The sequence below is a fragment of the Bactrocera tryoni genome, chromosome 1 (assembly GCF_016617805.1).
Source record: "Bactrocera tryoni isolate S06 chromosome 1, CSIRO_BtryS06_freeze2, whole genome shotgun sequence".
Taxonomy (NCBI): Eukaryota; Metazoa; Arthropoda; class Insecta; order Diptera; family Tephritidae; genus Bactrocera; species Bactrocera tryoni.
The window spans coordinates 66,881,875-66,902,344 of record NC_052499.1 but is presented as its reverse complement, the minus strand read 5'-3'; the positions used below and the strand labels follow the sequence as shown (position 1 = coordinate 66,902,344).

The window sequence follows — 20,470 nt, the reverse complement described above, 5'->3', positions numbered from 1 at the left end:
TAAATAGTTAAAGATAATTTTATAATTTTTTGTAGCTTTTAGTGAGCGCTCACACAAACTTATGGGTGTTTTTTGTTTTCCATGGAAAAATGCTGTTGAAAATTGTTGTTGTTGTGTTGAGGAACCGCCTACGTATTTTGATACAAAATTACTTAGGAAATTCGCGCCGTTTTGCTATTGCTTATTGCTGCCTTTAATACTTTTTGACTAAGTGTCAGTTACAGGAGTGTGCATGTATGTGTTTCTATGCATGTGTGTATGCATATATGTGTTTCTAAGTGTGTGCGTGTGTGTTTGCGCTCATAAAATGTTGTTGTTGCTTAGAAGCGCAACTGTGCAATAAATATGGAAAGCGCTAGGCCTACTCTAACTAACTAACGGTGTAGTGTGCATCGGGCATGTGTTTCGTTGTTGTTGTTTCACTCATTTTATTGCCTAATTTTTACATTTTATTAGCCATAAATATGTGTTCACTGCACCTGTGAGTGCAAATTACTAACTTAACTAGCTTGCATTTTACTAAGAAAACAGAATTAGTTTTATATTTTCATTTTATTTGTGTCTTGTTAACATAGAATTCTTTTTAAATAATTTCTCCTCCTTTGCTTTGCTCACAATGCGCAGTCCTAAACAGCGATCTCAGCTCGAAACGTTGACCAACGAACCAACAGCATACGTGTATGTGTAAAGTAGTGTGTGTGTGTGTGTGTGTGTGTGTGTTATTTTAGTCTTCAGTCTAACGGTTCATTAGTTTTTATAGTCACTCGTTTGTTGTTGGTCGGTTCGTGCGCTTACGGCCGTCGGAAATCACCGTTAGAAGCGCGCATACGCTGGCATTTCACTACTGTCGAATAGGTAATTCTCACCCGCCTTAACTAAATTAGCTTAAACTAAAGTAAATTTATTTATATAATTTTTTTTTAAGTGCTAAGCAAGTTTTGCCATTGCAATTAGTTTACTAGTTTGGATAGATATGCGTGGAGTGGGGGGAAAAAGTGAAATAATAATGTCTCAAAATTTCTACTTTTGACTTTTGTGTGTGTTTACTTTAACCCCCACAAACGCTATGAAGTCGGAAAAGTCTTGATTTTTCTTTTCTAAATATAAAACTACTTTACTTAGAACTAAAATATGCTACTAACGGTATATAAAAGGTAATTTTTTTGCGCAAGTTTTGCCAGTTTTCTTTCCATTAATTTCCATTTTTTCGGTATAAAAGTAAAAAAGTGAAGCCTATAATATAGATAAGGACAACTAACGCCTAAGCCTCGAACATCTTGTGATATATGTATGTGTGAACATATATCTTATATATGTGTGATTTTGTGTATTTCTGCTCTATATAACGCCATGTGTGTGTGTATATGTGTAACGCTTTGCGTTTGTTCGTGTGCATGTCTGTATGTATGTCCTATATTTTGTTGCTGTTTTTTTTATCTCTTTTGTTTCTAGTGTAATTTTATGCATAGTTAATTGTGTGGAATACTTTTAGCTTCTCCCACCCGCCGTTCCATCAGTTGGCCTTCAATATTGCTGTCCATAACGTCCCGTCATGCCGCTGTCGTAGAGCTTGCCCAGCGTGTCGCTGGCATTGCTGGAGCCCGAGTGCGAGGCCACAGTGACGCCGCCGCAGTGTGAGCCGCTCGCTTGGCCGTAGACCATAGTGGGTGCGCCATAGTTGACGGCGGCCGCTGCCGATTCGTGTTGGTACAGGTAGCGTTCCTTCTTCGAGCGCTTCTGCACGGTCTTCCAGATGATGAAGATGGTGAATTGGGCTAGCAGGAATAGTGCACCGGCCACAATGAGACCTGTGAGTGCATGGTGAAAGAGGAGAAGAGAAAGAGAGAGAGAAATTAGTGCTTGCTTGGCACGGTGAACAATAATTATTTAGGTAATATAATTGTAGTATAATGGCAATTGCAGAAAATAATTGAAAATAAATCTAGATGACGTTAACTTAATTTTCGAATTTTTCCGAAATTTTCGGATGCATTTTCATTTATAAAAATTTATATATAAAATTAATAAAATTAAATTTTTTATTTTAAAAATAAAATATGTTATTAAATGTAAAAATATAAAAATTTATATTTAAAATTATAATTTTAATTAATTAATACTTTTAAACTTTTATAAAAAATTAAATTTAAGTATTTTATTTAAATCATAAAAATGTATACATAAAATTTTAATTTTAATTAATTAATGCTTTTAAATTTTAGTACCAAAATAATTTAATTAAAAAAAAGTTTAACTTAAATTTTATTAATTGAAATCATAAAAAAAATATGTAAAATTTTGATTATAATTAATTAATTGTTTCAAGTTTTAATAAAAAAATTAATTTAATTTATAAATTTTTAATTTTAGTTTTATTAATTCAAATCATAAAAATTTATATAAAAATTTAAGTTAAATTTTATTTAATTTTCAATTTAATTAATAATTTTAAATTTAATTAAAAATTTTAAATTGAAATTCATTAATTCATATTGTAAAAGTTACTGAAATTAAAAAAATTAAAGATTAATGAAATAAAAATATAAAAAAATTTTGATCATTAAAAAATATATTTATATATTATCGAAAAAAATTCAAACAAAAAGTATTAAAAAATATATATCTATAATCGTTTAATTAAAATAATTTTAAAAAATAATTAAGTTTTTTTTAATAAAAAAAGTTTAAATAAGATGTAAATTTTAATTAATTGAATTAATTATTAAATTATTATTTATATAAAAAAGTATTCAATGAAAAATTTAATTTAAAATTCACGTTCTAATAATAATAGTTCTTAGTATTAAATTAAGTAAATTAACAAATGTAAAAAAAAGTTTTTTTTACCTAAAAAATTGTATATGAAATAAAAGAAATAAAAATATTATTTTTTTATATAAGAAATACTCTTATAAAAATTTATAAAAATATGCATTTCTATTTATTTTTTTGTATATATTTTTTTAAATTATATTTTCATATTAGAGATTTTTTGTGTTATTGCAGGCATCAATAGGTTCTCCAAATTCTCAAAATGATAATTAAATTAGCTCAAGCAAAATCAAGAAACATAAAATGCAAACATTTACTGTCAATAACCGTCTTTCCGATTTTGTTTTTCCTTAAACTCACTTTTTCTCATAAACTGCAAAATTTGTAAGCTCTAAATTACACCATTACTAATAGGTGGCAACCTTTTGCTTTCTTTAGTGTAAAGCTTAGACAACATTCACTTTTCGTTTGCAAATAATTAAAGCCACAAATTTTAATTTTCGCCAAAATAAAGCACCGTTACTTTCTAATTCCCTAGCCATAAAGGCATAAAAGCCTCTGGAATACATGCTTATATATTACTCATGCATGCAGCATATTCATTTGTAATGCTTTTAACCAAAACAAGCGCCCAAAGCATAAAATATTGCATCACCAATGGCTGTGTCATTCATTTGTGCTCAGTAAATGTTCTGCACCGCAAAGAGTTCAATAGTTCCCAAATTGCATATTTACTAGCGCGATAAAGGAACTAAAATCTGTTTACGCTGCTAAATGGCAATTTATCGCATAGCTGCTCATGAGATTGAATTTTATCAACGCTACTTTATTTTTGTTTCGCTCGTATTTCAAGCCGGAAATTTGTTGATTCGATATAGTTGAGTAACGTTCGCAATTGATAAGTATAAAGGTATTAAAATTTTGAAGGCATTGTGGCATTTTTAGGTAGACTTGCTGTATGCTTCGCTGGAAATCAAGGACAATTTCTACGTTTGTTTGCTTGCCGGTCCCTTATTTTGATACTAGCATTGAGAATTTCTAATTGGACTCTGATTAAAATGTTATAAAATTTATTTCAGCAGAATATTGTTTTCAAAATAAGCTTTTAAATAAATGAAAGTTTCCGAGCTTTTACAATAAAACTCTTGAAATCACGACCACTTATAAAAACTGAAGCTTTTAAAAGAGTGAAAGGCTTTAGGGCTTTCACATATAAGCACTTAGAAACTTGAAAAATTTATTAGCAAATTAAAGCATACATATTTTTTCAGAATAAGCTTTTAAAAGAGTAAAAGCTTTCAAGGCTTTCATGGCTTTCACATATAAGCTCTTAGAAACTTGAAAAATTTATTAGCAAATTAAAGCATACATATTTTTTCAGAATAAACTTTTAAAGAAATGAAAGCTTTCAGAGCTTTTAGATTAAAGCTACACGAAAAAGTATCAAAATTATTATTTGAAAATTTTTTTTTTCAGAAAAAGCTTTTAAAGGAGAAAAGTTTTCAAAGATTGCACATATAAGTTCTTGGTATCTTTAAAAATCTAATCTAATAACAACGAATTAAAGTGACTTTTTTGAGGAAAGATGAGGGCTTTTCTTTAAAATTTTTAACAGTAATAAGTTAACTAAAAAGCTTTTTCCGTATATTTAAAAAAAAAAACTTTTTAAAATTTTCAAAAGCTTTTCATATAAACATTGATTTTGATATATTGAATGTGTTAAATAAGCTTTAAAAAAGTTTTTGAACCGAAATATTAGTTTTTAAAGTAAATAAACATTATATTTTACTTAGCTTTTGACATCATTGGAAGCTTGGAAAAGCTTTCAAGTCATTTTAGCTTAACTATTTTCGGAAACTCTTAATGAGCTTTTATTTAAGTAAAATTCTGAGTTTGGCTTTTCTATATAGCTGAGCGTTTACTATAATGGAGCGCAATTCATACCTTGTTTGTCTGGTTTACTGATTTTAATTTATTTTGTAAAGCATTAATAGACGTGGAATAAGCTTTATATTTGACATTATTTGGAAGCACCTTAGACTATAACTCATAAATCTAAGGTCAAAAGTAAACATGTGAAGAGCTTTCACTAAAATATAGGAAAGCTCACAAAAAGTCTCAAACTACTTTTCACATCACTTATTAACATTTCGGTTTACAAAGAGCAACAGTTCATTTTTGCAAAGTATTTCCGTCACTCAATGCCATATTTGACAACACTTTTTAGTACAAAAACACCAAGTAATAATGCAAGAAATCCAAGTAAAACTGGGACGCCCTCAATATAACGAGACCGCCAACACCGACTGAGTATGTCATTGAAAAAGCAAAAACGACATCAACATCCTTACATGCATGCCACACAGACCTGCGAATGCGCATACTTTGCACACAATTGGCATGCCGCAACCAGAGAATTGCCAACGCAAACATAGACACATGTGAAACTAGAGTCAACTAAGCGCCGCCTCTGCTGACCAAAAGTTTCAATTATAATAGCAAGCGCTGCAGTGACAACAACAGTGACTTGTTGTGCCCCATTAGCTGTTGCCGAGCTGGGTTCCTTTGAGAATGCAATTCATGCCACTTAGGCCGCCGCTGACCAAAAACTATGACAAAACGCATTTGCCACAAAAGAGCTGCGCCGCTGCCAAGGTTACTTTCTATTGTTCGTTGTTGCCGTTGCCTGTGTACGCAGCTGTCATGAATGCAGCGTGTATTGCGTTCAAGTCGACTGTGTAGAAAACGGGCGTAAACGCGCCAGGCAGCGCATGCGTGTGTCGCTAACGATGCCACCGCAACGGACAGTGGGCCGATAGGCTGGTGTTTGACAGCGCTGACAGCTTCACTCAGCACACTCGCTCACTTGTTCATGTCTCAGCCCAAATCGATTCTTGCAGGTGACACAGAAACGCACACATACACACGTACACGGAGTCAGCGCGCGCAAAGGAAAAGCGGTGAAAGTGGCTGCAGCGCTGCGGTGAATAGTGACCGAAAAAGTAATTTCGAAAATTAGAAAGAAATGCAGTGAAATGATGGCACAGTGCACTTCAAATAAAACGAAAATCTAATTGCATATCAAGAGTACACAACGCGAGAGCATCTTCAAGTCCGTTTCACTCGCACACGGTGCGCTTGGGGAGCGCGGCCGACAGTACGCCGAGCGCGGCATGATGAATGGGCGTATTGAAGCGTCTCGAAAACGCGACTAAGCGATACCATTTCTCATGCTACAAAGTGTGCGGCAATGTAAATTATATTGTGGTTTTGTTGTTGCAACAAATTAAACAATCTAAGTAGTTTTTGTGGTCAGCGCGATGAGTTGCAAGTAATAAGCATGCCACAATTGGACAAAACAACAGTGGCAGCAAGATATTTAACAAATTTGTATGTAGATGAAAAAGCACGCGTAAATAAAGAGGTAAACAAACAAATAAACAGTTATGCGCGGCCAATACGCAGCAGTCTATGTCTCACTAACGCTTGTAAATACACAGCCGCACTGCTAGCGCTTCGCTTTCGTGCACTTTCGTGGCAATAAATTTCACTTATTTCGGCGGTCGCACTCGCATTCTGAATGCCACTGCTGTCCGCTGGTTGTGTCGTGTTGCATGCGTGCGCCCCGCTGCCAGCGCCGCTTGATTGCTGCACTTCACCGTTCGCCACTAAATGCTTGCTGCGTTGTATCTGCTTATCGTTTCGACCGGAATGTCGCTGTCACTGCTACGCGCTTGCGCACTGCCATCCATCTACATTTGGTGGCATGCAGCCACTTTGGCTTGTTGCCGCATGATTTAAGCTTGCTTCCCCACAAATTTATTTATTTGCTAACATTTATAACTTTAATTTCTCTTTTGCTCACGCGCATACAAATGTGCATATTTATTTATAACTGCGCTTGTACTATTGTGTATGTGTGCGCATGCGCGCCTTCCTTGTTCTTGTTTTCAAATATTTGTTTGCGGTTTCTGTTTTTGGGTGCGCTTGCTCGCTTCTGACTCATTTTCATAAATTGTTTGTACTAACTTTTATTTCCTGTCGAATCTATTGCTCGCATACACACACATACATATATGTATATATAAGCATGTGTGTGTGTATGTGCATGCTATGTCTGCGTACTGTTTAAGTAGTACAAATCTGGGTGGCAAATGCATTTGCTGCGGTTTCTGTTTTCTCAGAAAATACTATTTTTGACAGCGCCATTTGTGGTCGCCCGTATTCGGTTAACTGTGTATTAGAATGCAATGCTGATTACTCTGTTGGTTGACGCAAGTAATGAGGTCAAAGTGAATGTTAATCTTTTTGAAAATGCTGACCATTATGAAAACTTGAAAATGAATTTGGTTAAGCTGATTTTATAACAAAGTTAAGAAACAAATATTTTTTTCGTAATTAATTTTCTCTAATAAGTTGAAATATAAAGCAATAATTTTGCAAGAAAATTTTGTATTTTTTTAAAAGAAAAATGTTTCGTATAGAGAGTAAAGCAAAAGAATTATATTGAATCGAAATATATAAAAAATAAAAAAATAATTGACAAATAAAGTAATTACTGAATTCTTTTTTGCAAGTAAAAATTTAGTTCATTTAATTAAATCGAAATATTAAAAAATTTAATTGAAAAAAAAAATGAAATAAAGAATTTGTATTTGCAAGTTAAAAACTTATTAGTTTGGTTATTTGAAACTTAAGTTTTACTGATTAAATAACTTTTAAAGATAATTTAATTATTTAATTCCTTAGTTATTATATTTTTCAACCTCAATCTCAATTTTAATTAGATAATTTTTTCAATTAAGCAAATTTAAAATAATTTTTATATTAAATCAAATTTGTGCATCTATTTAAAGTATTTTCTATTTGCAAGTCAAAATTGAATTTGTTAAATTAATAATTACTAGTTTGTTAATGAGGCAAATGTAGAATACTTTTTTTTATAAAGTCAAAATTAACGCATTTAAAAAAAGATTAATTATGTAGTTTATATAACTGTTATATTTTTCAATATTAGTTGAGAATTTTAGAAAAATTGTATGGAGTTCAAGTTGTTTCTACAATTATTAAAAAATTTAAAACCATTTTTTTTAATATAAAATTTAATATTTTTTTACAAATAATTTTTAATAATTTTAGTTAGGAAAAAAAAAAAGATAAAACTTTGTTTTATAAAAAATAACAGATTTTTATTAAATAAAAAAATTTAAAAAATTTATACTGAAGAAAAATTAATTAAGAAATTCGTATTTAATTAACAAATTAAATTAACTTTTATTAAGCTTATTTAATTTAATAAAATAATTTATTAATTTAATATAATTAAGTTAATAAATTTAAATTAATTTAGTTAATTTAATTAATGTAATTTAATTAAATCGAAATACTTCACAAAATTTAAAAAAGCTTGGATTGAAAAAACAATTAATTAAAATTTGTATTTGCAAGAAAAAAGTTAAATTAATTAAAAACTTAATTTTAAAATTAAAATATTTAAATTTAATAAATTTTCTAATTAAACAAATTTAAAATAATTTTTATATAAATCAAATTTATTAAACTATTTAAGGTATTTTTTCTAAGTTAAAATTAAACTAATTAAATTTTTTTAATGAAGCAAATTTAAAATTATTTTTATTTAAAATGGAATTCGAAAGTAGTGAAATTTTTAAAAAAGCTTAGAACTTTTTTTGCACAATTTTTTACAAAATATAACAATTAATTTTGTGTAAGATGACAAAAAAGATAAAAATTTCTTTTATAAAAAATAAACAGAATTATATTGAATCAAAAAATATAAAAAATAAAAAAAATTTTGAATGAAAAAAATAAGGAATTCGTTAATTAAATTAATTTAACACAATTTAATCAAATAAAATAACTTAAATTAATTTTTTAATTAAACAAATTTAAAATTATTTTTGTATAAAATCAAATTTATTAATTTAATTAAAGTATTTGTTATTCCCAAGTCAAAATTAAATTATTTGGTAATTTTTTTTGCAATTAGTTAATGAAAAATTCAACTTCTTCGAAATATTATTATTTTTTATTTTTATTTTATTTTTTTTTTATTTTGTGCTTCTTTCTGTAATATGCTGCCACTACAAAAACACATGCTGAATATACAAACATATAAATTTTGTATGCTTTAAGGCGCGCCAACTACCTTGCGGTACTTTCCAAAATTATAAAATGATTTTTTACTGCGAGAATATAAGGAAGCGCACATCTTTTACGCCGCGTTTCACAAATTTCACATTAAGTCCAGTTTATTGTGAAATAATGTGAGAAACGATACAATTATTAGTTCACAAGTACTGTAGACTGAGCCTTGTGAACCCCACTAATTAACGGTATTTTACGCCATTTATTAACCCGTTAACCTGCTTCTACTTGACCTATCGTTTATTGCGGAACACGGCGATAAGTGCCAATGAGCACCCATGGGCGCAGCAACACAACAAAAGCAATGCACTCCTTGAGCATATATAAAAAGCATTTGGCGCAACATGAGCGAAAATAAACAACAGCAAGAACACATAATATTTATAGTCGAAGGATCGGCACACTTTCGCGGCGAGCAATGAGAAAAATAATATAAAAAATTAACAACAAAAATAAAAATACATAAAGCGCCGACTAAAAGTAAGAAAAACCGTTGAAATATTATATGCAACATAAACATTAGCAACAATTGTAACAGCGCAACATGTTGCTTGCGCAGGCGCACTGCCACCCCAAGCAGCAGCTAAAATGGGGCAATAAGAATTTGTGTTAGGCGTATGAAAATAAAAATAAAATTATATATGAAAGACGTGTAAAAAGGCAACCGAACAAAGCGCATGTTGTGTTGCCAACTATAAAAAAATGCTCCCAATCGGTGCGCTGCCCGCGCGCAGCAGGACAGACTGCAACACATGCATGCACATTAGCAACATGCGCAACAGGTGGTGTTGCATGCTTCATCTATTTTTAAACTTTTTCTTATTTTGGTTCATGCAACAGCATATTTGCTGCTGCGCGTTCGCTTCTGTTGGCAACACTGCTGGAGCGCTTGGCAACAGCAGTATTGCGCTACCACACTGGCCTACCGTATTAACTGCCGCGCGGCGTCGCAGAAGTGCAGCAGACACACAGACAGACTGGCGGGCTGATGCGCAAGCGCTGTTGCTGTTGTTGCTGTTGTGTGCAACATTTGTGCAACTCACGGCGCACGTTGTCACGACACTTTGGCGTGCAAATTCTTGCGCTAAACATGAGTGGACGAAGCAGCAGAAGAGCGGCAGCAAAAATTAGCACAAATATCTCGCGAGCCGGCGTTGGTGGAGTCGCCGAAATGTTTTCGCCCGCGAAATGGAAAATTGGAAATAACCGCAAAAAAACCTGTGAAATAACTGTGGCAAAGTTGAAGTGACGCGCATTGAACCACTGACCCGCTCGTGAGGAGGCATGCCACTGCACTGATTTGGCGCAGAGTGTATCGAATGCGCACAGCCGATGTTGCTAATGAAGCGGGCGCTGGGGCAGGAAATTGTAGTACGGTAAACGCGATGCTTACAACAAATAAATGAAGCAGCATGCAACCACTGACTGAGGTCATTGAACGCACACCCAGAGACCTATATATTTGCAACAGCAATTGCAGGAAGCACAAGTAGCCGCCGTATGACACGGTGAAGCACTGTAAGGCGCGCGCCATGACACAGCATGTGGTACGAACGTATATACAATACGCAAGCATATATATCGAATGATAACTTAATGTCTGTGAATACAATTGCGCCAGCTCACCGCAGGCCTGCCAATAAAAATCCAGTAATTTTCGTTGGTATGACCGGGCGGCGCAGCGCATAACACCGATTGCCAGGCGTAATTGATTCATTATCGTTGCCGCAAAGCCATAGAGTCGCACAGGCGCGCAATCAATGCGCTACCGCAGCCGCTGATGCCAATGCGCTGATGTGGCATTGAAAATGTGCGCGGCGAAATGCAAATTTTTTCGGTTGCCAATTTATGGCTGCCGCTAGTGCCACCACCACAATAAGCGCAGCATTGCAATTTGCCACTGTTATTGCAGTTATATGAACGGCACTCTTTTGTCTGCTTGCTGCCGCTAATGCTGCACGTACATAATTCGTTAGTCAATTCGTTGGAGCGCAAGGTTTGACAATGCTTTGGGAAGCGCGTTGGGTAGCGGCGTAAACGCGCGGGGTGAGCGGCAGCTCATGTCGGATGCCTGTATGCGCGCGCAATTAGGTATATCTACTTGCAACATTGCCGCGCGCACAGCAAATGCAAAACATATACGCAAACATGGCGAACACATGATGATGATGGAGAAGTAATACAAATCGCGTACCAATCAGAAAAAAATGGCGAAAAATTATTTTGCTAATAATAAAATATGCGACGTGTAATAACGCGGTGATAAATAAATGCGAAAAATTGCTAAAATAAATAAGCAACCGAAAATAAATTTCCATATATTTCAATTGCTTATTTCCCAAGAGAGTCGCAGGCATGCGCGATAGCGATCGTACTTACCATAACCGTTGAGACAGGTGAGCGCATCGTCGCCGGCGTACAGTTTGTGATCGGCGCCCAACGCGTCGGCATCCTCTTGATTGAAGCCAAATTTATCGGTGATTTGAATGGATTGCACCAGCAGTATGTTGTCATCGGCGGCGGGCTTTTTGTTGTCACTCACATTGTTATTGTTTTTGCTGTTGCCGTTCACATCGCGTTTCTCACGTTGCGCATGCGCGATTGTGCTCAGCAAAAATTCAGCTGGAAAAACAAAAAAATTAATAAAATAAAATTAATAAGCGCTTAAAAATTAAAATAAACTACCAACTACAAAAACAATAACACAAACATGACACTAAATTACAACCACTCGTTTGTCCCGCTCAACTTACCGCCATCAGTTCCATTTGCCACCGAACGCCTTCTGCGTCCGTACGACACAAGCGATTTGGCATCAGCGCCGCCCATAACAGCATCCTCATTGTCGCAGATCACTGGCTCACAGCGTGGTATACAGGGTGTGACAAGCGCGCGGAATTGCACCACTTCGGAGGAGGGGAACTTGAAGGCATCGAATTGCGAAACGAGCACCTTGCGATTGGCCGACATTTTCTGTATGGCGCCCATGATGTATTGATCGGTGGGGCAACCGTTGGCATCGATCAGCGTGATCTCAGCATTGTCTGTGCCATCCATAGCGACCAATTCGCGCACGAAGATCTCATAAGGACTGTTCTGTTCGACAATTTCGAAGCGCAGCGCCAACGGATCACCAACTTCAGCAATGCGTTTCATGTCGCTGCCATCGCGTGAGGTGATCTTCATGATCACATTCGGTGAGTCGATGATGATCTCTTCGCTGAGTGATGATTCAATTTCGCCGGTAACACCCAAGTCAACATCATTCGAAACCGTCTTGTTGGTCAGATCGTATTGACATGAGACAGCCAAACCCAAATCGGAGGAGGTCACAATCATATCGTGATGTTGAATGACAATATCGTTCATGTAACGGCCATAGGCGCTCTGACGCACATTGCACTCGAGATCGTTGTAGCCCATGCGGAAATCGAATTCGAGTGAGTTGTTTACGTTGACCGAGCACGATTTGGGTGAGCCCTTAGCGTAGACTTTGCCATCGAACAGTTTTGAGGTGCGTATTTTGGTGATCATTTCGCCAGAGCGGCACTCAATGGAGACATTGTAGCAGGAGGAGAGTTCATAGGTGGCAGCCTCTGGCACATCCAAGTAGGGGTCGAGCACATCGGTGAGCGTGGCGCGGCTGTGATGCGAGAGACGGCAGACCATATCGCCAGTGTCATTGTAGTCGTATGAGTGGCATCTGAAATAAGTGAAAATATATTTAGAAAGATTGAAGTACTACGTAGCACCGACTTAAATATAGTTTGAATTGAGAAAGTTACTTAAAAGATAATGAAGCTTACGTTTAAAAAAATTCATTTAAGAGAGAAATTTTAATAGCAATTAAATGCAAAGTAGAAAGCTTTTTGTGAAAGGTTTTGTTAGATTTCAATCGTAACCAAAGAATCATACTTCCAATAAATTTTGATTTACAAATTGTAAAAAGCTTTCAAAGAGCTTATTTAGATTATGAAAAGTCTATCATAACTTTATGCCTTAAAAGATTATTTCAAGCTTTCAGTTCAATAAAGCATATTTCATGCTTAGTTTAGAAGTTCATTTAAAGCTTTGAAAGCTTTCAGAAGCTTTTTATGAGTTCGGGTTGTAAATAAGTATAGATGTTATTTACAACACGAACTCTTAAAAAGCTTCTGAAAGCTTTCACATAAAATTAAAAAAAAAAAATGTTGAAGCTTTTGAAATTAGGATATGAGGGTATTAAAATGTATTTTTAATTTTTAATTTACTTTGAGGTTGCTCGGTAGGGAAATGTTAATACTGCGTGCCTTTCGTAGTTAGGTAAAGCTTTGGGCTTAAAAAGTTTTCAAGAGCTTAAAATGAGTTCGAGTGCCATTCATTTTTCAACAAAGCTTTATCAATATGGAGCTTTCTATTATGAAAAGCTCTCCTAAACATTATAAGCTAACTGTTTAAGAATAGTGTGAGTAATATTTACCTGTAGGGTGAGTTCAAGCACAAGTCGCGGCACTCATCGATGCTGTTGATGTCCTGATACACAGAGTCGACAGTTTTCAAAATTTTGCCAGAGATACGTTTGAATTCGCACAGCTTGCTGGGTTCCTCAGCGCAATTATTCTCCAAGTAATCGGCACCATCATAGGGTTCCACATTATTAGCGCCAGTCAAAGTAATACGATCCATATCGGAGAGTTCGCACAAACCAGAGTGACGGTAGAAGTTGGCGGATCTACAAAGATTTATTACAAATCAATAAACTTTAATAAAACAAAAAAAATATCCAAACTGGTTTTAAAATCAGATAAGGCTATAAAAAATTAATTTGACTTAACAACTTCTTAAGTGAAAGAAGTCTTGAACAAAAAACTAGAATTCTAATGAAAGCACTAAAACTTCGAGAAAAGGTGAAGAGTAACTGATGACATGAGCTTTTCCGCTGATAGGCATAAGAAAGCTTGGTACTTGACCCAATTATACAACGGCCAAGCACAAAATATACAAACACACTGCACCCATTTTAATCCGCTCAGCCAACAACGTCTCATATATTTACTTATATATTTTTGTACTGAGCTGCAACACCACACCAACAACGGCCCTCAGCCGCACACACTTACCTGCAAGTGAATTCAGTTTCGCCCAAGCACAGTTCCAAGCAGTCACGGCGCGAGTAGACAGTCTGGCTAGATTTGACATGCTCCACTAGACGATAACCTTGAACGCGATCAATGCACCAGGCCTTCGAGCAGGGACGCACGCCCAAACAGGATTTCTGTGCGTAAATGGTGAAAACTGGAAACTGCGAACGCGAAAGTGAACCTGCAACAGCGACGAAAATCAAAGCATTAACCAAAAGCAGCAAAAAAATAAAACCCAAATAACGCAAAAAAAATGTAAACGAGCAACGCGCAAGAGCAAAAATGCGTCACGCACTATAACGGTAACCGGCGTAGTGCGTATTTGCGGCCGCAAGCAGCACGAAATGTCGCTACGCACACGCCCATTCGCTGTGAAGGAACAGGCGTTAAGAAAGAAGCAGCGCGTGGTTACGAATCGTACGAGCAGGCTGCTGGACAAACTGGCACCTGCCAGCTGCCAGCAGCCAATTGCCAACTGGCGTGGCGACAAAGTAGGCGCAAAAATTGTGCGTTGGACCGCGGACGGCGCGTGCAAGGCGAAAATAAAAATATGCAATCGAAACGAAAAAATGCAAAAAATCAAAGCGTTTAGTGGCGCGCTACAGGCAAGTTGGAAGCGGTGCGCGCAACGTGGCGAGGCAGTTTACTGAAGCTGACACAAAACCTGTTGCATGCTGCACGCGGTCACTCATAGCCTGCTGCATGCGGCGCGCGCACTTTCCTCATGTTGACTAGCCGGCGCGGCGTGGCCTGCTGCAGTGGCAGCACATAATTTTATGCGTAAAAAGTAGGTGTGCGCGCGCACGTTGAACGCGTCACCGATTATACAACACCAACCCATGCAATTTACCACAATCAATTTACTACAGTTTAGCGGATGGCGCATAGCGGCCACAAGTCGATACAAATAAGAGTAAACCATTAAAGGCCGGGGCCAAAAATGATTTTTCATTTACAACTCTGTTATGATTTTGCACAACGAGTGCACAACTGTAGTGCATGCATTTTTGTTGATTTTTGCATTTGCCTTTGCTTCGCGTCGAAATGTGATAGTTTGCACAAAGCGCCGCCCGGCTATCGATTGCAGTCACAGCGCATTAGCAGCGCGTTGCAAGAATAGAAAAAAAAACGTGCAAATACCAGTTTGACGGCCTCAAATCGAACGCGTGCACCGCTATGCCGCACAAACGCGCACAACGCGACACATATACGTGTTCATGTAAATGGCGCATATTTATCAGTGTTATGGCTTTGGCGTTTGCTGCGGCGCGCTTTTCAGCCGCCACAGAATCCGCTTACCCACTTACCTGGCAATACATCAGCGGTGGTTCTAAATAATACACATAGACCGGTCTCGTAATTAACTGCACTGCATGATTCGTTCGCCTGGCATGCCTCCAAGCAATCAGTCAGCATCAGTATGCCGGGCAGCGTGTCAAGCAATTTAGTTGGCGCCGAGAGAACATAACTGCAACAGAGCGAAAGAATATGGTTTAGTTACAAAAAACAAAAGCAAAATACAAAGAAAAAATATATAAAAAAGAAACAGCGTATGTCATAAAGTGGGTTGGGCGGCAAAATTCACAAAAGCCGATGTTTGAAAATGCATGCAACATGAAGTGGTTCATTGTAACGTATGTTATGAAATGTTAGTCAATAGAAACAGAAACACAGTTCAAAAATATAAATATACATGTGTATATAAGCAAAATTAACGGTAGATTTGTTTGAGCATAATGTAATTGTATTTATACATTTGTCACATTATTGATAATGCTTATTTTATTTGTAGATCGTTGGTCTCCTTTCGTAGATTAGCTAAAATTGCTTTTACTGACCCTTGAGTCCAAAATATTGCTTAATTTACTGCATTGTAACTCAAAAATTGTCTCAAATATCTTTTTAAATACATTAAATTTATTTATTTGGCTATTTCGCACAGCCAACCTTGATTTCGTAATTAAATATTACCCTAAATGTATACTACATTTTCTGTAGAGCTTTTAGCAATATATCAAACTTTGCCTACATTTGGGCACATGATTACCTATTCTATCCAAGTCGCAATCCTTTTTAACGAATTTGAATGCTAACAGAAACAATTTTTAATTTTTAAGTGTATTTGCAAGTAAAGGTTTTGTGCTTTACTATCTAAAAAATAAGGATACTGCTTACTTATTGCATTGTATCTCAAACATAGTTTCAAATATCTTTTAAAAGACTTTTTATTTATTTAGCTTCTCTTATCTTCTTATTTAAACGCTGTCCTAAATGTAGTCTAAGTTTTTGGCAATTTATTAATTATTGCCTACCTTCAGGCACACTAATACATATTTTATCTAAGTCGTACTCCTTTCTTGCTAATTTGAATGCTATAAGTTTCAGTTTTTAATTTTCAATTAATTTATTAAGTAAGGATTTTTTCCTGTACTATCAAAAATATACTGATATCGTTATTAAAAAATAATTTTAGTTTAATTTGAAATGATTTAAATTGAGGCATACATCTTTGTCATATGTTCAAAAATTTCTTACTATTTCCGGGATAATTTTTGCGTTTTTTCAAGACAAATTTTTAAGGCAACCGGTGCACAGGACTTTAAAAGAATCTCATGAAATTCTATAAATGTTCTACGCTTTTACTGAGTTATGGTTAAAGTACCACAAGTATTGGTATGCTTTTGTGTGATTCGAACAGACTGACAAAATTTTCTTGCCTTGCTCAGAAATATATCGATGTTCCAATAAAGACAAAGTGTTACTTTACATTTTTAGTCATTTTGTTATAAATGATTTGATGCTGAGAAATTTGCTCCAAAATTAATTAGAATGCAACAATGAAAGTGATAGTAAAGACTTTCTTTTTGTATTATATAATATATATAATATACAAGCATAAATAATGCAGGAAATGAGTACCCTATATTACAGCATTCCTAAGCATGCTAATTAAGTATTTTAATGGTCACTTAATTGCAGCATGCTCCGCTGGAATATTTTATATGTATGTACATATATTTACGCTTAAACTTATCATTACATAATTATAATAATAACTTTAAAATATTTCATTAATTCAGTAATTATTCTTGATTATATACAATTCTGAGTGGATTCTCAGTTTAGTGAAGAGATTTTAATATAATATGGAATAACAGAGTACTAGATATTAAAAATGATATTAAAAATAACTAAAAATAATTAGATAGATGTAAATGTGTGTACTGGTGATTTACCGGAAATCTAAATAAAGAACTGTGAGAATTATTTAATTTAATAAATAAAATGTTAAACTAAAATACTTAAACTCTTGGTAAATTATTCGTCTTAATGCATACATCGTCACCTAAAATGCAAAATAACGTAACATCAATTTCATAAGTGCACAGGCGAAGGATAAAACGATATAATAGAAACAGCTCATATTGAAACAAAGTGTGTGTTTTGGTTATTAAATAGTTATATATTGGTTATGTGTTGGTTATATATTCGTTATATGTTGGTTAGATGTTGGTTATATATTACTTATGTATTGGTTATGTATTGGTTTTATCTGACATGAATGTAGAATGTAGTGAATCGTAAGCAATAAAAAACTCAATTTCGTTTTTTTTTGATGATACGTTGTTTTGCATTTTAGCTAACGATATATAATATGCAGAAGTTCTCATTCCCTGCCATCATTACATGGATTTACGGTAAATTATAGAATATGTTAATCAACAAATAACTCATTATTAAACAAATTTTCAAAAATACTTGCTTTGTACTATAAACTCTCACTTTCACGCCAAATTCTTTGCATAATAAAACACCGAAATCAATAGTAGCAAGTTATTGATACGAAATGACAAAACATTTCTTCTTGAGATAAAGTGTGAAGAAAACGAAATTGATAGGCAAAACGGTTAGTCTTTTAAACTAAAATGTTAGATACGATTGTTGTTATAAACAAATTTGAATGGGAGAGCTTTGGTAATTTCAACACCTAATTTATGGTGTGCTTTCAGCTAAGTTAACAATAGATTCTTATTAAAACAATAAAGATAAATATGCGTAACAAATAAATACTCTCACTTAAACTAAAAACAATCGAAAAAATATCTTCACAGATTGGTTTTACTCTTCTATAGAATTCTTTGTCAGTCTGTTAATAGCAAGTAACAGTGGTGGCGAAAGTAAAAGTGTCTAGTTTCTTCTTAAAAATTGGTATTTTGAATGATAAAGAAATAACTAATTTCTCTTTCAGTTATGAATACTCAAATCGGTAAATAACTGTATACTACGTAATAAACTGAATTATTCTATTTTAACATGGGTAATTTTAACAGAGACTGTATTTTTGCGTTCCATTTTTTAATACTAGAAACTTTGAGTTATAAGAAGATAACATTGATCTAATATAATTTGGCTTAAATCAACTTAAAGCAATTTCATTTTACTTATTTTAATTCAGTTTAATTTAAATTAATTTACTTTTAATTTCAATTAAAAATTTTTTTTTTTACTTTAATTTTTTGAAATTAAATCAAAATATAATTAATTTTATTCAATTTAAAAAATTTAAGTAAAAATTAAATCAATTTAAAATGAACTTTTGAAATAAAATTAATTAAAATAAAATTTAAATTAATTAAAAAATTATTTTAATTAAAATTAAAATAAAAATAAAAATGCTATTTTTAAATGAAATTAAAACGAAATTATTAAATAAAAATTCAAATTAATTAAAAAATTTATTTTAATTAAAAATTAAAATAAAAATTAAAATATATTTTTAAAATGAAATTAAAACGAAATTATTAAAAAAATTAAAACTAATTTAAAAATGTATCTTAATTTTTTACTTTTACTTTGTAAATTAAATTACAAAAAAATTAATTTAAATTTGTTCTTTATATTCTGAACTATTTATAAATAAAAAATTAACTTACATTAATCTAATTAAATTTTAATTTAATTAAATTATGTTTTATTTTACTTTAGTCTGTTTAGTTTAATTTGTAGGAGCTCTTCAAGGCCTTTTAGAATATAGAAAATGCGAGAAATGTGTTGAAATTAACCGTGAATAATTTAGTTTCCTTTATTCAAATTTAGATTAATTTAAATTAATTCTACTCTAATTTTATTTTATAAGAGTCCTTCAAAGTCTTGTAGAATATAAATAAAACACGAAAAATTAATTAAAATTAATCTTATTTAATTAGGTTTATTTTTATAAATTTTATTTTATTTTATTTTATTTTATTTTATTTTATTTCATGTGAAGCCTTCAAAGCCTTTTAAAAATTAAAAGAAATTAAAAGTTTTTTGTTACAAATAACATTAACATCAACGTTTTTGAAAATCGAAAAAAGAAGGCGATGAAGGTGAGCGTAAATAAATTGCAAAAACATAAATACAATTGGGTCTCACAGCGCCACGACCAACAAAACGGAGTAAAATTAACGGAGTAATCTTATGTGGCCACCACATCGTATTTTAATTAAGCCACAGCCAACTCGGCAGCATGGAACCATAATATGCAACATATTTCATTACAGTTGGCTACGCTTGCCTCACATAAATATTTTATGCATCCTATGAACTCATTACTACCCGCCGATTGACGTCATAAAAGCATATCACACCAATATACGACAGCCCCACCACCCTACCGCGCTATAACACGCAACTAGTTGGTCAACCCGCCTCTACTCACCCAGTGATAATCTCAAATCCAATCATATCCGGATCACAGTCTTCTTCGATGGGCGATAACGTGGCCGCGGGACGATCGGTTTTGCTCTCAGCCGAAGCGGATGCCGCCGCAGCGCCAGTGCTGCCGGTGCTGGCCTCCGACAATGGTGTCATCGGCTTAGGCAGCTCATTGCCGGCCACAAAGCCATCACTTCCGGTGCTCTCATCGTCAGCTGCGCTACCGGCATAATTGCCACTGCCAATTTGTGTTGGCGTAGCTATGCTGCTGCTGCTAATGCTTTGCGGCGCATGCGTTGTGCTACTGCCGCCAGCCGGTGTGGTGACAGCGGCAGTTTGTTGTGCGGCGGCAACAACGCTACCAGCGGCCAACGCGCCTGTGCTGGCACCGGCTATAGCCGCAGCGGCTGGGGCAGCTGGTGGTGCTGGTGTTATATTGTTGCGCGGATAGGTTTTGGCCGGCTTAACCGGACGTTTGGTTTTACGTGCCGCGGACGCGGTGCTTGCCACCAGCAGCAAAACGATGAGGTAAATTGTGCAACGTCGCAAAAACATGTTGCCGCTTGCAATTGATTGTTTAGCTATAAATGTAGAGTTGTTTTTTTTTTTGCTTTTTATTGTTGTAATGCTAACGCTGTTATGGTATTTATGGACGCCGTTAGATATGCTGCAAAGAGAAGAAGAGAAAAAAGTTAGTCATTAGTTGAGCCTTA

The 20,470-nt window shown here is 34.3% G+C and overlaps 1 protein-coding gene across 1 annotated transcript; it reads right to left on the bottom strand.

Annotated features, from left to right (window-relative positions):
* Positions 1-704: 704 nt before the first annotated feature.
* On the bottom strand, positions 705-20,398 carry LOC120766893. Its single transcript, XM_040092643.1, has 7 exons — positions 19,762-20,398; positions 15,368-15,528; positions 14,040-14,241; positions 13,400-13,651; positions 11,694-12,643; positions 11,320-11,562; positions 705-1,808 (listed from the first exon to the last, which is right to left on the bottom strand). The coding sequence occupies exons 1-7, from the start codon at positions 20,310-20,312 to the stop codon at positions 1,525-1,527; spliced, it is 2,643 nt and encodes an 880-aa protein (XP_039948577.1). The 5' UTR covers positions 20,313-20,398; the 3' UTR covers positions 705-1,524.
* Between the last annotated feature and the right edge of the window lie 72 nt (positions 20,399-20,470).